Raw genomic sequence first — 20,013 nt, 5'->3', positions numbered from 1 at the left:
CTATCTATCTCATTAAAAACAATTAGCTGAGATATTATGGTGATCAAATTCAACTGTATGTGTTCTTACTGTATAACAGCTCCATTAAAAATCAATCTACTAATAAATTCATTTTTGTTAGTAAAGCAACTTCCCAAACGAAAAACATAATATTGCTGAAGAAATTACATAAGTTAAGATAAACAGCTAACTTCGACTATAATAATTCTAGTAACTTGAGCTTTAAGCAATGAAATCTCAAAAAAAATAAAACAAATTTCAAAGCTACTTACCCTCGTTCCACCAAAAATGAATCTCTCCAAACTTTCATCTTCTTTTTCAAATGGAATCTGGAAAAACTGAAACATAGGTTTGAATCATATTTAATTATGATTAGTACAAATGTTTTGTTTTAACTCTGGTTAAGATCCCAAACATTTCTCTGAAACCAATTTTACCTATCTAAATACTCAGAAAAGTCTAATTATTTATCAGCTTTTTAATCAGTCAGGTTGGAGCTGGGTTAGCAAATTTTACAGATTCTGGTCAGAAGCACCTAGTCTAGTATTATGGCAGAATTGGGACAAAAATGCTCCAAATTGTGCCAGATTGTCAAAGCCAATGAAATTTTGGTGAATTTATTGAAAGATTCCATGAAATCCTGGTTGATAAACTGATATTTTGTACAATTTTGACTGTCTCTCTCTAAGATCACCTAAGATCTTATATATTAAAATTTTGGAAAATCTGACAAATGTGCAAGACTTCTATTGTTTAAAAAATTATGTGTAATTGTGAAGGTTGTGAATACTACCTTGAAATCAACAGTACCTTGGTAACCATGTGTGCCTCATTATTAATCTTTGGATAACAGCAACAGCTATTCAGGTTAGGTAAATATAAATCTATTCATGATTACGGCAAATAATTTCAGAACATTGTTTATTACCAATAGTCTCTCTGTCTGTCTGTCTGCCTGCCTATTTATTGTCCATCCATCCATCCCAAATATTTATTGCGGACATTAGTTTCATTATAGGATTCCTTATATCTGGTACTAGTAATGGTGTTTAAGGCCCTACATGGCAGGGGTCCGGAGTACCTTAGGGAACACCTGCTGCCGGTATCAACTTCCCTTCGCCCTGTACGTTCCCACAGAGAGGGTCTCCTCAGGGTGCCACCGATCAGAGAATGTCGATTGGTGGCCCCCAGGGGGAGATCCTTCTCTGTGGGCGCCCCGGAGCTATGGAATCAGTTACTGGTTGAGCTCCGGATGGCGCCCGATCTTCGCTCCTTTCGTCGCGATCTAAAGACATTCTTATTCGAACAAGTCGGCCTGGCCTGATGGGGGATCGGTGGGGTTTTTTATTGTGTTTTAATATTTGCATTTACTGTTTTTAGTGGGCATATATTTAATTCCTTTTTAACTTTTGTAACTTTGTATTTTTATTCTTGCCCTGTTCACCGCCCTGAGTCCTTCGGGAGAAGGGCGGTATATAAATATTATTAAATAAATAAATATTTTTTATTTTTTTTATTTTATTTTTATTACATTTATATCCCGCCCTTCTCCGAAGACTCAGGGCGGCTTACAAGCTTAGCAGTAGCCTTCATTCTATGTATATGCCTGCTTGTTAGGGCTTTCACACACACCCCAAGCGGCATTATTACAAAGTCAGCTTAATTGCCCCCAACAATCTAGGTCCTCATTTTACCTACCTCGGAAGGATGGAGGGCTGAGTCAACCTTGAGCCTGGTGGGATGCGAACCTGCACTAATTGCAGGCAGCTGGTGTTACTTAAGGAGGCATTAGCCCACTGCTCCACCAAGGCTCTTCCAATAATAATAAATAAATATCTCTTATTATTGCTAGTTCTGTAAAAGGCCCATTTATTGAGATTCTATAGAATAGTGAAGCACATTAATAGGAATAGAAATTTTCAGAATAGGAAGATTAGTAAACAGGCTTTGATTATATGTAAAAAAAGGACTAAAACCTCATTCAGTTGACCTTGGTTACTCCATTTGGAGTTGTATCAAATTGAGAAAAACAGAAACTGCTTCCCGCTCATGCCCCCAGATCACATGAAAATTCTCAAAACTTTGCCCCCTGCATCAGGATAAGAGAGGACTATTAAAAACAGCACAGATACCACGAGGAATGATTTCTTATATGTGTGTGTTTCTCCTTTCCCCTAAGAATTTCTATGTAACATAAATAGCATCGATATAACAAGACACAATGTACCATAATGTTCTATTTAATAATCAAAACCAGTGTTCCCATAACTTGCTCAAAGAACAGTGCATTGCAGTATATGTAAGTGTACTGCATTTGTTTTGCACCCTTACCTGTTGACCAGTCTTTCAGAATCCAGCAGTTTTAGTATGGATTTCCCATCCATGTCAGGTGGAATGTCCAGGCCAGCAATATCTAGAATTGTAGGAGCAAGATCGATGTTCAATACAATGTGAGGATTCCTGAAAAGAAATATATATACACAATCTTTACAAGATAGCTGGAACAATAATCCCAGCCTAATCTGTAATGGAAATAGAATTACACCATGTACTCTTCTGAAGATCCAAGTGTTTATCAATTTGGGGGAAAAACTAGTAATAATTTAGAATTTATACTGCATTGGAGAGTATCAAGCTTAAGTTACAATAGCTTGTAACTCTTACAGCCATTGTGTTAGCATTATTTATTGATAGATGAAATCCATAAAAATGCTGTATAAGATATGAAATCTTGTGCTGTATTATTAATTGTACGTAATCCAGATACACTAGGTTTTGCTTCTTCCATTTTTGTAAGGAAGATATGGTTGGCTAGTTTTAAGCTTATGCAAAAATAGATTTGGAACAGAATATCTGTAACTCAGAGTTGAACTGTGGGGTCCTTGGTGCTCTCTAAGCTTGGTTGTTTTCTTGCAGACATTTCAATGCCAAACTAGGTAGCATTATCAGTGCTAAAATGGAGCGGGGTTCTCATTTTATATATCAGTGGCTTACCGTATTGTTCTTGGTGGGAGAGATCTTGGTAGCTAGAACTATCAACTCAGACAAACAAGCTAACAGTAAACAACAGCCTAATCAAGGAATTACCAAGATCACTCCCACCAACATTGGCACTGTCCCTCATGTTTTCAATGCATTTAGGTTAAGGTGATTAAAGGGCAGTTCAGATATAGATATAAAAATAGATATTACAGATCGGGGGGAAGACAGTTAAAAATGGGATTAAAAGGGCATTTTTTCCAAGGCCACCTAGTTGAGTTCATGGAAGAGGTAAGATTAAAAACAACAGGAATTGATTCATAGATCATTTTTAATCATTATATTACAATAGCTCCAGCCAAGATGCTTATTGAAACAATCAAGAAGTGCAAATCAAGAAACTAAGCCTTGGAAAAATGATTACAGGGATCTTCTGAGGACAAGAACATACTTGCCATAATTTACACAGAGAAATTACAATTCAAAGATAGTGCCATATGGTTAGTTTTCTGCTCTTTTGCAAATTTCCAGCTTAGAAACACAGCAAGATAGCAATATGCTAATTTGCAACAATGAATGAATCCATTTGTAAATTACTGGATTTGAAAACAAACAACGACAAGAACCAAAGATAATACGTTTGTTTATTTGCTTGACAAGTGCAGCTCAATTTTAATTACCAGTTAATGCAGTGTAACATTTCAGGATAGAAGTAATGAACCTATGGTAATGAGGCCTCACTACAGCAATGACTGTTAAATCAGGGATGATAAGTGGGTGGCAGTCAGTGATTAATTTAGGTAGATGCAACTGGCGTTAGCAAAAATATCGCTGTGGATGTTTCTCTCTGTATGGAAATAAGAACACCAATTGAGTATCTGACAAATCACCTCGTCAAGTGGATACAAGTTCCCTTTTTACCATTTTCTCTAATGGGATGAACTCTGATTTACTGGGTCATTTTGATTGACCTATGGGAGCATTACAAAAAAATGAATTTTGATTCTAAGAAGACTCTGAAATGAAATATCCTGTGCAACGCAAATGGCAAGCAATCTAAAATGCTACACTCTTCGGATGTTCTGAAGAATCAAGGTTAACAATACACAGGAATGGATGCTCCTTTAATTGGTTCTAGAACATCACACACACACAAACATGATATGTCTTTTATAAGACATAAAAGAGGCAATCTTTACTATTCCTCTCTCCTCCTGTGCCTTCTGAAAAGCTGATCTGAAGAACTGGGGGACTGTTGGCAGTAGCATGAAAGCTGATGCAGGGGAAATTGGTGAAAACAATATTCCTGCCCCTTCCTCCAGTCAAGGTTGTGTTGGAGTCTTTAAATCCCTTAATGCTGGCATTTTCAAACTCTTGGTTGGGGAATTTGAACAAATTTGATGGGGGTTGCAAGTTTCCTGGGGGATTTAGACTGAAATTTGATTACCTAGGGCAGGGGTGTCAAACTCAATTTCATTGAGGGCCGCATCAGCATGGCGGTTGCCCTCAAGGGGCCGGGTGGGTATGGCCAGGGTGGGCGTGGCCTACTGGGTGGGCGTGGCTAGAGTGCGTATGGCCTACTGGGTGGGCATGGCCAGCTCTACATCATTCGCATCAAGGGTGCCTATGGGGGCCTGGGCAGGAATGGGACAGATCTGAGGGTCTCTGGCAGAAGGAGGGTCTCTGAGCCAGGGCCAAGGCAGTGGGGGGCCATTCCCTCACTGTTTCCAGGATGGCTTCGTGGGCCACATGAAACCACTTCGCGGGCCAGATCCGGGCCCCGGGCCTTGTGTTTGACATGTCTGACCTAGGGTGATGGATAAGCTTACTTGCCTACCCCAGACCAAAATCATTGATTTTGTTTGCAGGGTAATTATCTGAGTTCTACATGGGAGGGAACGGGGTTTCTTGATGTCATTAAGGCTGTGAACTTTCCATTAACTTATGAACTTTAAAATCTTTGTATGAGTCAGAACTATCTTGACATAGGGTTTTGTTAATTTTGAATTAGTCAAGAGAACTTGCAATTCAGGGTACAAGATTTCTCACATTAATTAAAAAAGAGCTCTAGGGTAGCTAGAAAACTAAATCAACTGTTTAAAATGAGGCGTATCTGCTTACACACACCTTCCCTAAGTTGGTACTGTTTAGACATTTTGATCTATAACTCTCATCAGATTTGATTATTCATAGAATTTGGTGTCCCTGGACTGAAGAGGGCAGATCTCACAAAATGCTCAGTCAGAAGACTTTGTTTTAACAGACTAGGTCAAGCTTATCAAATTATTCCAAGCCTCTCTCTCTCTCTCTCTCCCCACCCCAGCGAACAATTATTGCTTACCAATGTGGCTGATACTGTTTCAGTCGCTGAATAACATTCCTTACTATACATAATATACATAGTATCAGATGTTGGCTAAGAGGATAGTATCAGTGATCTTAGAAGTATATGTCTAGAACAATATTTAAACTGCCAGAATGAAGCCATTTTCTTGGCTTTGTCAGCCCAAAATAAGTCATTATCGGTAGCAGCCGACATACCAGCAGATGGGCTGGGTTCTGTGTCTCTCCATATTCACATAGCATATTGTTATCCTCTAAGAGCCTCCACTTGAGCATATTGAAATGACATTTAGGCACCCCAACTCTCAACCTATTCAGAGTCTTCCAGGTAGTATAAGGGAGGTCAGATCCTTTAGCCATATCTTCCTTTAATGTTATTTCTTGCTCAATGGTCTCCTTGCTCCATGTTTTAATCCAATTTTGTTCTTGTGTACCCTCAAGAATGTTTGTTCTTGCCATAAAGCTGTTCCTATATCTGAGTTAGCAGGCTTGGGGCATATATTCGTTCAGAGGATATTGAGGATCAATCTTTTGCTTAGATCTTTTGGCATGTGCTGCTACTTACCGTAGTTTAAGTTGGACTTAACTTTCATGATATTCAATAAGTAGAGTCACTGGATAAGAGTTGGAGAAAATTAGCATCATCTTATTAAGCTTTAGGTAGTCCCTAATAGAGTTTTCAGTATATTTTATGTTATAGGCATACTATTATTTTGTTGTTCTTGATCTGTTTTTTTGCCTCATGAAATTCATTTAAATTGAAAATTTTGTGAATAGTCAGTGTGGAGATTTTATAGATAGAATTGTTGCTGTTTTGCTATATTTTTCTTTCTTCATATTAAAAAGAGAGAAAGTGCAACTGCTACTTGCATTAATTCATGCATATCGGTATATATTCATATTCATACACACAGAGAAATTCATGCACAAACAATTTTAGGGTAGAAATAATTGCTACCTTGCAAAAATTAAGCACTAAAATAATTTGCAGATTCAATCTATAAGTAATGTGAAATTCTCTCCTCTGTCTTTCTAGTTCTCTTATAATCTGAACGTAAAGGAAATATTGCATAATTCTGCTACTTTACATAATCACTTCCTGATGATTTCTGTCTACTAGAACAGTTAACTTTTTACAGTATGTTTATTTAGAAATCTGTCTTTCACAGTCTGTTACCCTAAGGATGATAAGAATTGGTCTGGACTGTTAAAAATTTACCCTTATTTCATCACATAAATACCAGAATTTCTTCACAGTTTTCAGAAATGAGGCTTTTATTTTTCACCTAGCACTTGGATTTATAAAGAATGAATTTTGGAAAATTTTATTTAAGCTACATGTGTAAGCAAACTAATTAAATACTTTAGAAAATGGGTTTTCAGAATACAACTATCCTTTGGGTTGAAAAGTATTCTAAATTTTGTGAAGCCAAAGAATGGGCTTTATAGCAGCATTTGTTTCAAGTCATGCTAATTTATGATTACTGAATTTTTATTTTTACAGAGAAAACTTGTTTAAGTTTCCTACCTCAAGCAACAAAATGTTTGATTGGAATTTCAAAACTTCATTTTAAATTTAAAACATCTCATTTCAAGCACAAAATCTTTTGATTTGAAGAGGGAATGGGCATTTCAAGCATCTTAAGATTTTTGCAAGATGTTTGAGATAGTCCATTATGCACTCAAAACAGCATTTTATCATGTAAAGTGAGGCGTTTCAGATTCAGTATGGTTTGATTTGAAATGTACGATGCCTTATTTTATTGCCTTAGGTAGGCTATCATTTCGATACATGTTATTTGTTAATAAGCAGTCAAGGTGGTTTAAAACAAATCCTAAACAATCAAACAATTTTTTTCTGCCATTCTGCTACCTAGGGGAGTGGGGATCAGATGCTCCTTCATAGGGAGAATACTCTATGCAGGAGAAGGCCTCTTCCCTGCGCCAGGCAACTGAGTTTTAGGAAGCAAAGGCATCTTCAAAAGGGCCTCTCCTGATGATCTAAGTCATGGGTGTCAAGCCCGCCGCATCACATGGCATGTTGTGACGTATTGCGACTTTTTTTGCATTGCTGGAGCTGGGGTGGGCGCGGCCTCTGTATGATGCAACCAGCAGTTTGACACCCTTTATCTAAGTAACCAGGTCCATTTAATACAGTAGTGGAAGTGGCTCCTTAAATTAATGCTTCTCAACTGCAGCAGCTTTCAGATTTGAATGAACCTTTATTGTCAAAGTACAACCATGTATACATTGAGATTGACTGAATGAACTCCCAGAATTTCCCAGCCAGCAGATTAAGAAACACTGCCTTAAAAAGTTAGAACCTCAAGGCTTGAAAGGTTAAATTGGGCTTGGTCAGCATGCTTATCTTTCAGTATAGGCATCATGTGATTCTTCTACTTAATATTGGTTAATATACATTTTGCACCAGTTGCAATTTCCAGTAATCAAGAGGACTGTAACCAAGACATGGATAGCTGTTGCAAAGTAATTTTTGCAAAACATTCTTTGTCATGGACATAAACTGCAAATCCTGTGGAAACTGGGGTCAAGGAGAACTCCCAAATTATAGATCTGCCTTTTGTGGGAATACAATCTCAATCAAAACAAGCTTAATTTAAACTCTAACCTTCACTGAACATCTTGGCCTAACTATACATTTTAATTGGAAATATGAGAAAGATGAGTAACACTGAAATGTGTGCTTGGAAAAAAATGAAATCTGATGAATAGATCTGACACTGAACATGTGCAAAGTGAATGGATGAAAAACTGAGTCATTTATCCCTACATGGATGGAGAAGAAAATTAGTCTGGAAGGCTGCTGTGCTTTGCACATTCAGACATTTCCTTTAATTAAGGACATATACTGCAGTGTAAAGGTTTTAAAATCTGGGGGAAAATATACCATCCACAATTCTGTTATGCTTCTGGCTTATTAAGAACATACGTATAACAGAATTTAAGGAAACTGGCACTAGGAAAATCAACTAAAGAATATTCACTACAATGCTGCAACTTCTTTTCTTAGTTACCACTCTTGGAAAAATAACCCCTGATGAAAAGGTAAGCTGAGGGGAAGAGGAATGGCAGCTTCAAGACTGTATAGTAGATAGTACAGAAGTAATGGTCGCAAGTGGATGAATTTCAGAGGGGATACATAACAAAGAGGAAACACATAAGGAAATATATTACCTTTCATCTTATTAAAGACAGATATTTTGAATATTGCTTGAATGCCATCAAAATATTATTTTTATGCAGATATATCCTACATCCAAGAAGAAGTAAAGTAGGAAATAATGTTGGCACATGTAAAAATTCTTCGTTATTACATTTAGGTGCCTGACTGTCTCATAGATCTTTGGATATTCAATAGGAAGATCTTTACCTGGTTTCCTAGCTTCTTTACTGAGTTTCCTGACTGTTGAAGCCCTAAACACATTTAACCCATAACAAAAATCTTTGTATGAGCCTATCCTGATTCCAAGTACTCATGCAGAAGTACATTACTCAATGCAAAATTAATCAGTTGATTCAGCTAACTACCCTGTAGAAACCAAGCACATTAACTTACAAGGATCCAGCCTCCACATTTGGACCACGTATATAGAAAGGAACTCTGATGTCAAATTCATATGGCATGGATTTTCCTTTCACCAGTCCAAACTGCCCAATATGATAGCCATGGTCTGCTGTGTATATTACATAGGTATTTTCCAGTTCACCTGTTTCAACTAATGTATTATAAATCTGAAAAATAAAACAAACACATTAATAAATAAAATAAATACATTCATAGACACTATGTCAGACTAAAAAACGAATAATCCCATTGTTATTACGTTATATGTAAATAACACTGAATATGGAAATTTATTCCATCGGTATTAAATGTATTTGATACTTAAAAATTCTTTACCTTTTTTCTCCCCTCTTTCAGGTTCTCTTTAAAGAAAAAAAATGTTAGACGATCAAGGCAATAAATACTTACATTGCTATCTGCACAATTAAGCTTTCAGCCAAATTAAACTATAAACAAAGAATGAAGAGAGTGGCAATAACTGTTCCTTTGTCATTGTTTACTTTATTGTTCTATTATTTTACTTCTGTTTATACGTCTTTCATTTTTCTTCACTTTTATTACTCTAAGTCACAGGTGTCAAACTTGCCACGTCACGTATCACAACTTTTTTTGCATTGCCGGACCTGGGGTGGGTGTGGCCTCTTTATGATGCAACTGGCCTGCGGACTGGCAGTTTGACACCCCTTGCTCTAAGCCTTCTAGAGTAGTCCCATGGTGAAACAGGCAGGAAATAAATTTAATAAATAAATAAGAGCAAAAGATATATTTTCAAGACTAAGCTCTGAGCTGCCTTCATCTACTGAATATGTGGAATTTTTGAACAACTTATGGCAGACATGTCAAACACAAGGCCCGGGGGCCAGATCCGGCCCGCGAAGTGGTTTCATGCGGCCCACGAAGCCATCCTGGAAACAGTGAGGGAACGGCCCCCATTGCCTTGGCCCTGGCCCAGAGACCCTCCTTCTGCCCAGAGACCCTCAGATCTGTCCCACTCCTGCCCGGGCCCCCATAGGCACCCTTGATGCGAATGATGTAGAGCTGGCCATGCCCACCCAGTAGGCCATACGCACTCTAGCCACGCCCACCCAGTAGGCCATGCCCACCCAGGCCACACCCACCCGGCCCCCTGAGGGCAACCGCAATGCTGATGCGGCCCTCAATGAAATTGAGTTTGACACCCCTGACTTATGGTATGCTATTGGGAATGATACAAGTTATTGTCTAGCTCTTCTAGAACATGCAACATTATGGAAAGCTAATATATTATGCTGCAGAATATTCTGTCACTTAGCAAACCATGTAACAATTTACACTCCCTCCCAACTCAAAATGCACATTTATACTTTAAGCAGGTGCAACACACTAGAAAGAACATGCACTAAACCTGAAACAGTATAAAACTGTAATTATAGGGGCCAACACAAACAATTTCTTCATGAAATCCACAAGCCAAAGATTACCCTCCTGTTTGACCCAAATATGTTCTCAAATCCTTTAACAACACTTAAGGGGACAAGTTCAACTGTTCTGCGTCTTGTTACTTGAAATTGAAAACAATAGAAGGGATTTGGATTCATGTTACTAAATATGAAATCTCTTTTCTACTATGCCTAATTTTACCCAGAGATAATTAAAAAATAGGAACAAAACTGTATGATTCTCATAACCATCGCAGTATATAGCAGTTTTTTTCTCCCCAGACTTATATATATATTTTAGGTTAGTTCTCAAAATTCTATAATAGGGCTGAGGTCCAAAATGGATTAATGATTTCTCAGTTCATAATGTTTTGGTTATTTAAAAGGTCAGCTATCTTCAACTGAGATGGACTATCCACAGATCAAATTGTTATGATTTATTGTATCAATAACTACATTTTATGGAATTATGCATTCTTAATTCTGCTTTGGTTAATGTATCCTAGGTGAAACATTTTCCTTCAAACTGTATTTCTTGTTTTTATAAAAGACTGTTCCTTTAGCTAACAAGGAATGCTAACTGTAACATTTTATGATGACCCAGATACCTTCATTTTTTTATACACAAAAGCAGGTCAAAGCATAATTATTTTTAGAGTCCATCTGTGATAAAACAGAAGATTAAGTCTGACTGACTGATAGGATTTTAAAAACGTATCATCCTTATTTATAAGTATGTATTTTATGTCAGCAAATTTACTAGGGATTATTTTCAGGCATAATAGCCACTATGATAAATTGCAAGACTATTATTTTCTCAAATGTATGCAGTAGTATTAACAAAGATTATAACATCCTAGAACAAATCAGTGATAATGTAATTGCAAATAGCCTCAATGTAATCTTAATCTTCACTGTCATGGAATACCTGTGTTATATGTAATCTAAAACAAATTACAAGAAGGCCAAATAAGCAGCAGTAAATTGTTTTTTCCCTCCATGTTTATCTGGCAGCTTTATAAACTTGAGAATAAGATCATCAATTTTCACAGAAGATACCAACTAAGGCTTCCAACTGAAGATGGCTCTGCTAAAACTGGAGCTGGCAACCATATCAGAATGGAGAGTGAATAGCGAATAGATCAACTCTTTGTAATTCACCTCTGGCAACAAGAGGACTTGAGAACTCCTACAAGTGAATGTGTATCCCCATTCACACACTGCTTGAGACATTTGTAGTCTTCCTACACAGAGCTTCAGAAAAAAACCTCCTATGTATTGTTAACATATTGTTTAGGAAAAAAAGTATTTAAAGGCTTTGAAGTGCAAGACCAGTTTTCCTCATTTCTAGAGCAAGGAAGTTAAGAAACTTCATCCTTTCCCCCCACAATGGCTTCTTCTAGAACTATTTCAGGAAACTAGAAGAAATAGCATCCCTTTCTCCTGTTCAAGAGCCTCCGCTGATTGGATCTCTTCACTTGTGTCTGTGTGACTATGAATATAATTGTAAGGAACAGTCTAGCTTCCAGCTTTAGTTATTTAGGGATATTTCCAGATGTTTGCTGAATAACCTCTACTCAACATACATCAATATCAAAACACCTTTTATTTCCTGCCATTTCATCTAAAAGGACTGAACTACTGATCAAGGGCTATTAAATTTCAGAGCACTAATGCAGACTACTTTTCTTATTCCATTTTTACATGTATCTCTGACTACAATTATAATGGATACTAGGAAATATTTGCTATTGTAACAGTTTTATAATTTAGTGCCTCTGTTCTTCCTAGACTCCTAGAGCAATGCAACCTTATAAACCCAAAGAAGAAATTTGAATTTCTACAGTTGTGAAAACCTTGGATTAGTTTCTCAAAGCTTGACTTGCTTCTTGAATGGTGAGGAACTTAGGGCCTAAAATTAAGATTTGAGGAATGAGATTGTAAATCTTACCGCCTCCATAGAATCATCCACAGACATGAGTGTCTGAAGTCGCTTTTGCTGTAGCATATTGGTGAATTCCATGTGAATAGGCTTCATAGGACCTGTATATCTCATTATCCAATGTTTGTCTGGGTTTGGAGCATAATTATAACTGGGTGTGCTAGAGAGACAGAAATAATTAACAGCCAATAAAATAAACATAGCATGCCGCCCATTCCAAATATTTTGGAGAACACATTGTGACTTGCAAAAGTCTTGCAAAAGTACCATGTCAACATTCAATGTAGAATGGAGATTCAGTTCAGCATCAGTTGAAATTTTTAAACTCTAGTTTCAAATCCTTGTAGACATTCATTCCTAAAAAAGTTCCTCATTTCTATTTGTTCACCATCTAGAGTCACTCTGTGAGGGAGATGGGAGGTAATTAAATATGATATATAAATATGTAAAAAAGATGTCGAGAGTCTAGAAAGTGTACAGAGAAGAGCAACAAAGATGATTGGGGGACTGGAGGCTAAAACATATAGGGAACGGTTGCTGGAATTGGGTATGTGTAGTTTAATGAAGAGAAGGGTGAGGGGTGACATGATAGCAGTGTTCCAATATCTCAGGGGTTGCCACAAAGAAGAGGGAGGCAAGCTATTCTCCAAAGCACTTGAAAGCAGGACAAGAAGCAACGGATGGAAACTAGTCAAGGAGAGAAGCAACCTAGAACTAAGGAGAAACTTCCTGACAGTTAGAACAATTAACCAGTGGAACAACCTGCCTCCAGAAGCGGTGAATGCTCCAACACTGAAAGTTTTTAAGAAGAGACTGGCCAGCCATTTGTCTGAAATGGTATAGGGTTTCCTGCCTGAGCAGGGGGTTGGACCAGATGACCTCCAAGGTCCCTTCCAACTACTTCTTCTTCTTCTTCTTCTTCTTCTTCTTCTTCTTCTTCTTCTTCTTCTTCTTCTTCTTCTTCTTCTTATTATTATTATTATTATTATTATTATTATTATTATTATTATTATTATTATTAAAATAAAAATACCATTGTGCTATTGGGCAGAGGTGGGAAACAATCTTCCTACTGAATTTTCTATTACTCTCAGGGGTAATTTGTGAGGGCAAGCGGGAAAAACATCCTTCCTTTTTTCAACATCTCTTCCCCCTCTTCTTGATATTCCCTTCAGTGGTGTCTATAAAAATTTACAATTTTATTTATTTATTGTACAAATTTATATGGCTGCCCACCTCCCACACACATGATTCCTTATAATTATGACAAATTATTTAGTCAAAATAATGAAAGCAATGTTGCCAGACAAGCTCTGTTCCTTTGCAGTGTGCTTGTAAGTATTGTATGTCACAGAAAAAAGAAGTGGAATTTGAATAGTAGCAATGCAATGCTGTTGACATTAGTTCCCTTTTTTGTTATCTTTCTCTCACGAGTGTCATCCCTATGAGAAAGACCAGATCAGGAGAGTAATCCCATAGGAAAGAACACTAGAACGCTAGGTTATTGAAATTAGCTATGGTAACATATTGCCACTCTTCCTCGGTTGTCCCTTCCGTCCTCCTGATACTCTAGGAAGTCAGAGAGAAACTATTCTGAAAGGCTTCTTTCTATAACAATGGACAGGTATGTTTCAACCAATGGCCTGAACTGATTTCCCACAGAAAGGTTTTGAAATGAGTCCAACACCCAGGCCCACGTGCACCTACAGAATGACTACTACTGTCACTGAGGGACTGGGTCAATCAGAAAGCCTGTTTTTTAATATATAATTCTGCTCTCCTTGAGGTAAGAAAGTAGGATGCAAGTGATGTTTGGACTACTGCAACATATTCTACATGGGGCTACCCTTGAAAAGTATCTAGCAGCTTCAGTGGTAGAAAATGAGACCGCACAGGGCAATTCTAGGCACCCACAGAACAGTGTATGTGACACCTTTGGTGTTTGAGATGGATTGGGTGCCAGTCTGCTTTTGGATCCAATTTACAAACCCTCTTTACAATATTTGTGAGTTGAATATTTAGTAGAATTTCAATATGACTCCATAAGTAGTTACCATGAAAACAAGCTATATTAAATTCTTATTTTTTATTGCAAAATGAGCCAGACTTGAATAAGCTTTTGTAAGCCATGTTCTAATCCTTTAAACTGTGTAATTTCCACTACCTCCAGCTTGCACAAGTTCCATGCAATGATTCTCCCTAAATGATTAGCAAAATTTGCATCCTACCCAATGACAAAAGCAAGAAAGAAGTCAGGTACATCTGGAAGAGGAAGCTGGAAAGAAGCTGGGGTGCCTGGCACAGTGGAATATTGGAGACTATCCTGGCTATCAAGTCTAAAGCAGAAATATTTCAAGCAGTCGTGGTGAACTCCCTATGGCTTTGTGCAGGCATGCCTGAAAAAGACATAGAGGAATAAATGCTGAGCCTTCCGATTTTTCTAAGCCCAGATTTCTGGAAAGAAGCAGTCAAGACTTGTAATGACTATGACTCCAGGTGCTATTTTTGTGTATCTTTACAGCCTGAGCTTTACTAATATATCAGGATTACGTGCAAATATCTTATGCATTTATTTGTTTGAATAGAGGCGATAGGCAAAATGTTTAGAATAGGTTAAAATTAGTCTCTGGTTTTCCAGCATCCTGAATGGGCTTAGAAATTTGTTTAATGGTGTTTCAGCGAATGGAATGCTTTGATATAGGTTTTCTGATTCAGATAGTGTTCAGAGAAAAGGAAGAGAGGTTTATTTTTTTCAAGGAGAAAAGGTTGCTTATTATTCTCTTACATTGCTAATGTTCCCTCTGATTTCAGAATGTTATTGAGACAGGATAATGACAGCGTTGCTTTGAAAATACTGATGCTTATGGAAACTGTTGCTATGTAATGCCCTGAATGAATATAAAACACTTGGTAAATTCCTTTTCCTATATCCTTTGTGATTTCCTGGCTCATCTGAAGCCTCCCGCTGCTTAATCCATCCAAAGTCTACAATCTTCTTTGAGTACTACAAATGCAACCCTCTTATGCTTAAAAGAATTGTCCATGTTATTTCTAAATACACAACGTATACCAGCTTTGGAATTTGAACAAAAATAACCACTTCAAATCCATTCAGAAATTTGAAGTGATTAAGATTGGGAAGAAATCCTTTGCTCTACAAATCCTCTATATCTGACCTTGGAGAAGCAGCCAAACTACACAGTTCACATCTGCAGCTCTATGTGTCTTATAAAAACTATCCAACTATGGTGGAAGAAGATTTTTAGAGAATGCAAGAAATCTAAATAAAACTTCATGCAGAAATTGAAATGAGGATTTATTTTTATACTAAAGTTATGACTTTACATATTCTAATGCAGACTCTGGTTTCTTTCAGCAAAATAGTTAACCCTTCAATATGCTCTAAGAAATCATCTCAATATGGACTCACATATTTCCTCTCTTCCAATATTTCAGTGAATTCTTTATTGGAATTTTGAATCTGTAGCTCTTTATTAAAACATTATTTATATCTTTCAAATAATACACGCACACTTACATGCTGTACCTCATCTACAAAATAAAAACAATATATGCAATTAGTAGGGGCAAATTTCTATTGCTGTGTTTATCCAACACACCTAACCAGTTAAAGACAGATTTGCACATTTTAAGCTTTATTTGGGTAACTATTATTTGTTGGTTTGTAGGTTAATCTATTTGCAAACCAAGTCTGTCTGTGGTCAATAGGCCTGATGTCTAGATAACCATACTTAATATTACAATTTAAATCTCAGCCCTACCCTATTATCTACTGTTAACCTATGCATCTATTTTTCCAATTATTTTTCAGTCCTTGACAATATTTTTGCCACACCAAAAAGGAAACTTTGCATAACTACACATTACTCAAACAGCAAATAATTACAGAGTTTGGAAAGTTGAAAAATATACTGAATTATTCTGTTTTTGCAGTCAGGATAAAGTAATGACAAGATACAAATAATCTGTTAATTATTTCCCAGAAATGTATTTAATTTATAATAAATATTAATTACTTTATTTTGGAATTACATAAAATTGATGTGTATTGTTTTTGTTTACTTACATGTGTTGGGAAGCATTGGGGAAGAGATGAGAATAGTGAGGGGCTGAATCTTCTGGACCATGTGGGGCTGCATGACTAAGAACCATCAAAACTGGCCGATGGGGATACATCTTCTTTGAAATTCGGAAAAAGCTAATACTGTCATTGGTGATCAAGTCAGTCAGATAGTCCTGAAAGGATGAAATGCAGATAAGGATCACAACAGTGGTTAGAATATAGTATTGCAGTCAAACTCTGCCCATAGTCTGGAGTTTGATGCTGACAGGGCTTCAGATTGACTAAGCTATCCATCCTTCCATTCTTCGGCAAAATGACAACCCAGATTGTTGGAGGCAATATGCTGACTCTATAAACCACTCAGAGAGTGCTGCAAAGCACTATGGAGTGGTATATAAGTTTAAGTAAAACTTAAGAGAAGCAAAATAAAAGTATAAAATTATCATTTAAGAATAAAGAGAAGATCAATAGTTATTTTCAGTGCTTGTACAATACACAGATGTAACTGCTCTACGTCAAATGTATTTTCTTAAGTACATTGTTCTGAGAAAATGTATTATATTGCTTGAAAACCATCTGTTCTTCCACCAGGTTCTTAACCATTTTGGTTCTACCTCACTTGCATACTAGGGATCAAACTAAGAAAACAGATTATTATGCCATGTTTGGGAGGGACTGTGGAAAACAGAACAGTTGGAATAAGCTGGAAAAGTAAGTATAGCCATGGTATTTTCAGCTTTGACACAGCTGTTACGACACAAGGAAACACACAACTGTCTTGTCACCTTAAAATTACAGAGAATATGTTACACTCATAGGACCTATCAAAACAGGAGACCATATGCTGTGAAACTCACTGCTTTAGTAAAAATATTAAATCTGAGTTCTGGATATAAAACTGTGGTTTAAAATTATAGGTGTGCTTAGATTTGCAGAAAAACACTGCATTTCAAAAGATTAAAGTAAACATAAAGCTTGACTACTGCTTTAGAGGTTATTATGGCTAGGTCAAACTTGGCTCATTGCCAGTAACTGTGAGACTTAGTATAGTCAAACTTGGAATATAGTCACACCTGGAATATTGCATCCAGTTTGGGGCACCACAATATAAAAATGTTGTTGAGATTGTGGAAATAGAACAGAGAACGGCAAAAAAGATTAGTGGGCTAGAGACTAAAGCATATGAAGAATAGTTGCAGGAATTGGGTATGTCTCATCTAGTGAAAAGAAGTTTAAAATTTAATGATGTATTGTGAAAAGACAAAAACTGAAAAGGATCACAGTTCAATGTTGAAACCCATTTTTAAATTTAAGAAACTGCAATTCATATTGTGTTATCTCATGGCTGTTTGGAAAAGACACCTTCCTGGAATCTTGGACCAGCTGTCATTGAGCAACACTGACCAGCTTCCAACACCCTTTAACAATATTGTCTAGATATGTTAGGTTACAATTCTAATAATGTCTCTCTCATACACATCTAGATGGCACTAGGCAGAGAAGATTTATTAATAACATTTATTTACTGATGCATAATATAAAACTATCTGGAAAGCAATCTAAATGTGATTGTATAACAACAAAGTAAATGTGACTTCTGGTGGCTCCGCGGCGACGGAGACAGCCCTCCCGGGCTGCCCGCGGCTCAGCTGTTGTTTTTTCGCCCGAAACAGCGCCAATCAGCTGTTCGGGCGAAATTGAAGCCCCCTCCTCGGGAGAAGAGGAGGGGGTGAGCCCCCAGGTAGGGGTAGAGTTCTCCGGGGCCGCCTGAGCTTGGAGCTTGGGCGGCTGAAGGATTGAACTCCCCCGTAGCCTGGGCTGCTCCCAGCTGGCCAGCGTCTCTGCTCCGGATTTCATGGAGCAGAGCCAGGCGTCTGCGACCATCCCTGCTTGAAGGAGAGACTATGAAAGGAAATGAGCAGGCAGAGCAGTGCAAGAAGGAAAGATAAAGAGATGAAGAGGATTATTTTGTTTTACTCTCAAGCTTGATGGACTTTGCTTAAAACTTAAAGTGAAAGTGCGTCACAATTGTAAGTAAAAGATGGCGGCTAAACCTCCCCCTAGAACTTTTCGGAGTGCTGGAAATTCTCCGGTGCAACAACAATCATTACTGCAGGCGTTGCATTCTCCTGATGTATTGACATCGAAGGATCTTGAAAAACATACTCAGTTAATTTTGGAGTCAATGGGTGTTAAATTTGCACAGATGGAGGAGAAATTGGAGAAATTGGAGCAGAGAATGGAAGAAAGGATGGAACAGAAACTTAGAGAGATGAAGGTAGACATTTTGACTTCAGTGCATAAAGTAGCTAAATGTGTGGAGGTGCTGGATGATCAAGTGGGAGATTTGACTCAAAAGAATGCTATATTAGAAGCAAAAGTATTGGAAATTGAAGATTTAAAAGACAAATTGGATAGCGAACAGAGTTTGGCTCAATTTTACCAGATGCAGTTTGCTGTTAGAATTAGAGGCCTAAAAGAGAATATTAAGGAAGATTTAAAGAAGATGGTCTCTGAGGCTCTTGAGGGGGTATTGAACCATCCAGCATCTGAAATAAAACAAGGCATGGACAAAGTGTTTCGTGTGAATTCGTGGATTGCTAAGCAGAGAAAGTTGCCTAGAGATGTGGTGGTTTATTTTGTAAAAAGGGAAATTAGAGATGAAGTTATACAAGCTGCCTATGATACTAAAGTTGTGATTGCTGGTCAAGAAGTTTTGGTTCTAAAAGAAATTCCTCCAAAGATTTTAAAGAGAAGGAAGGACTTTATATTTCTTGTGCAAGAGCTCAAGCAAAGAGATATAAGGTTCAGATGGGAGATCCCAGCTGGGTTGAGCTTCATGTATGATGGCAAAAGGTATTGTTTGGGTACTGTGAAGCAAGCGCATGATTTTTACAACAATGTTTTAAAAGTAACCCCATCAACACTTCTGGAAGCTGTAGAGGGATCTGGAGAAGGAGAATGTCAAGAGGATGAAGATGGACAGATGGACGAGAAGGGTACAGGAGGAGATCAAGCTGCAACTCTTTTGGATGATCTTAGACAACAGAGGGTGACGCGTGCTGCCTTAAAACGCTCAAAAAAGACTAAAAAATAAGACTAGTAGAAATCTATGGAACTTCCGCAATATACTTATAGTCAAGTGGTAGTTGGGTTTTTAAGAGTTTTGGGATGTTATCTATGGTAACAGAATTTTCAATTTGGAATTAATGGACAATTAACTACAGAGGAAGAGGAAGAAAGTTTTGTGGGTTAATGCGGGTTAATTTGTGTAAGAATTATCTATTATAGCCTATTTTGGCTAGAGAGGTTAATAGGGATAGGTGCTTGTGGTGTGTAAGTGAGAATATGTCTAGGTAATAGTGAATTGTGGAAGAACATAGATGGGAATGATGCTAGTTTTTTTTTCTTTTTTCTTTTATTTTAGTTTTTTATATATATTTAGTATTGTTAAGGATTGGCTTACTCTATATAAGCTAGAGAGTGATGGATTTTAGAGTTTATAATTGTTAGTATATGATTGTTTATGATTGCTTTTTAGATATACACCTTGTATCTTGCTCTGGGAAGTTGAGGGGGGGAGGGGGGGAGGAGGGGAAGTAGAAGGGGGGGGACAGGGGAGGGAGGAGGGAGAGGGGGAGGGGGGGAGATAGGGGGGAGT

The 20,013-nt window shown here is 37.4% G+C and overlaps 1 protein-coding gene across 3 annotated transcripts in view; it reads right to left on the bottom strand.

Annotated features, from left to right (window-relative positions):
- SULF2 (sulfatase 2) overlaps nucleotides 1-20,013 on the bottom strand; it is a 286,963-nt gene that overhangs the window by 44,227 nt on the left and 222,723 nt on the right. For 2 of the 3 annotated variants that reach the window (XM_083358805.1, XM_083358804.1), the window contains 5 exons: nucleotides 16,356-16,525; nucleotides 12,278-12,428; nucleotides 8,900-9,075; nucleotides 2,332-2,460; nucleotides 273-338 (listed from right to left, as the gene is read on the bottom strand). In XM_083358805.1, coding sequence (XP_083214931.1) covers nucleotides 273-338; nucleotides 2,332-2,460; nucleotides 8,900-9,075; nucleotides 12,278-12,428; nucleotides 16,356-16,525 — 692 coding nt within the window. The remainder of the gene's footprint in view (nucleotides 1-272; nucleotides 339-2,331; nucleotides 2,461-8,899; nucleotides 9,076-12,277; nucleotides 12,429-16,355; nucleotides 16,526-20,013) is intronic. The other variant, XM_083358806.1, reaches the window with a different exon arrangement.

The sequence above is a fragment of the Vipera ursinii genome, assembly GCF_947247035.1.
Source record: "Vipera ursinii genome assembly, chromosome: 3".
NCBI classification, from domain to species: Eukaryota; Metazoa; Chordata; class Lepidosauria; order Squamata; family Viperidae; genus Vipera; species Vipera ursinii.
This window is presented reverse-complemented; position numbering and strand designations above follow the sequence as displayed.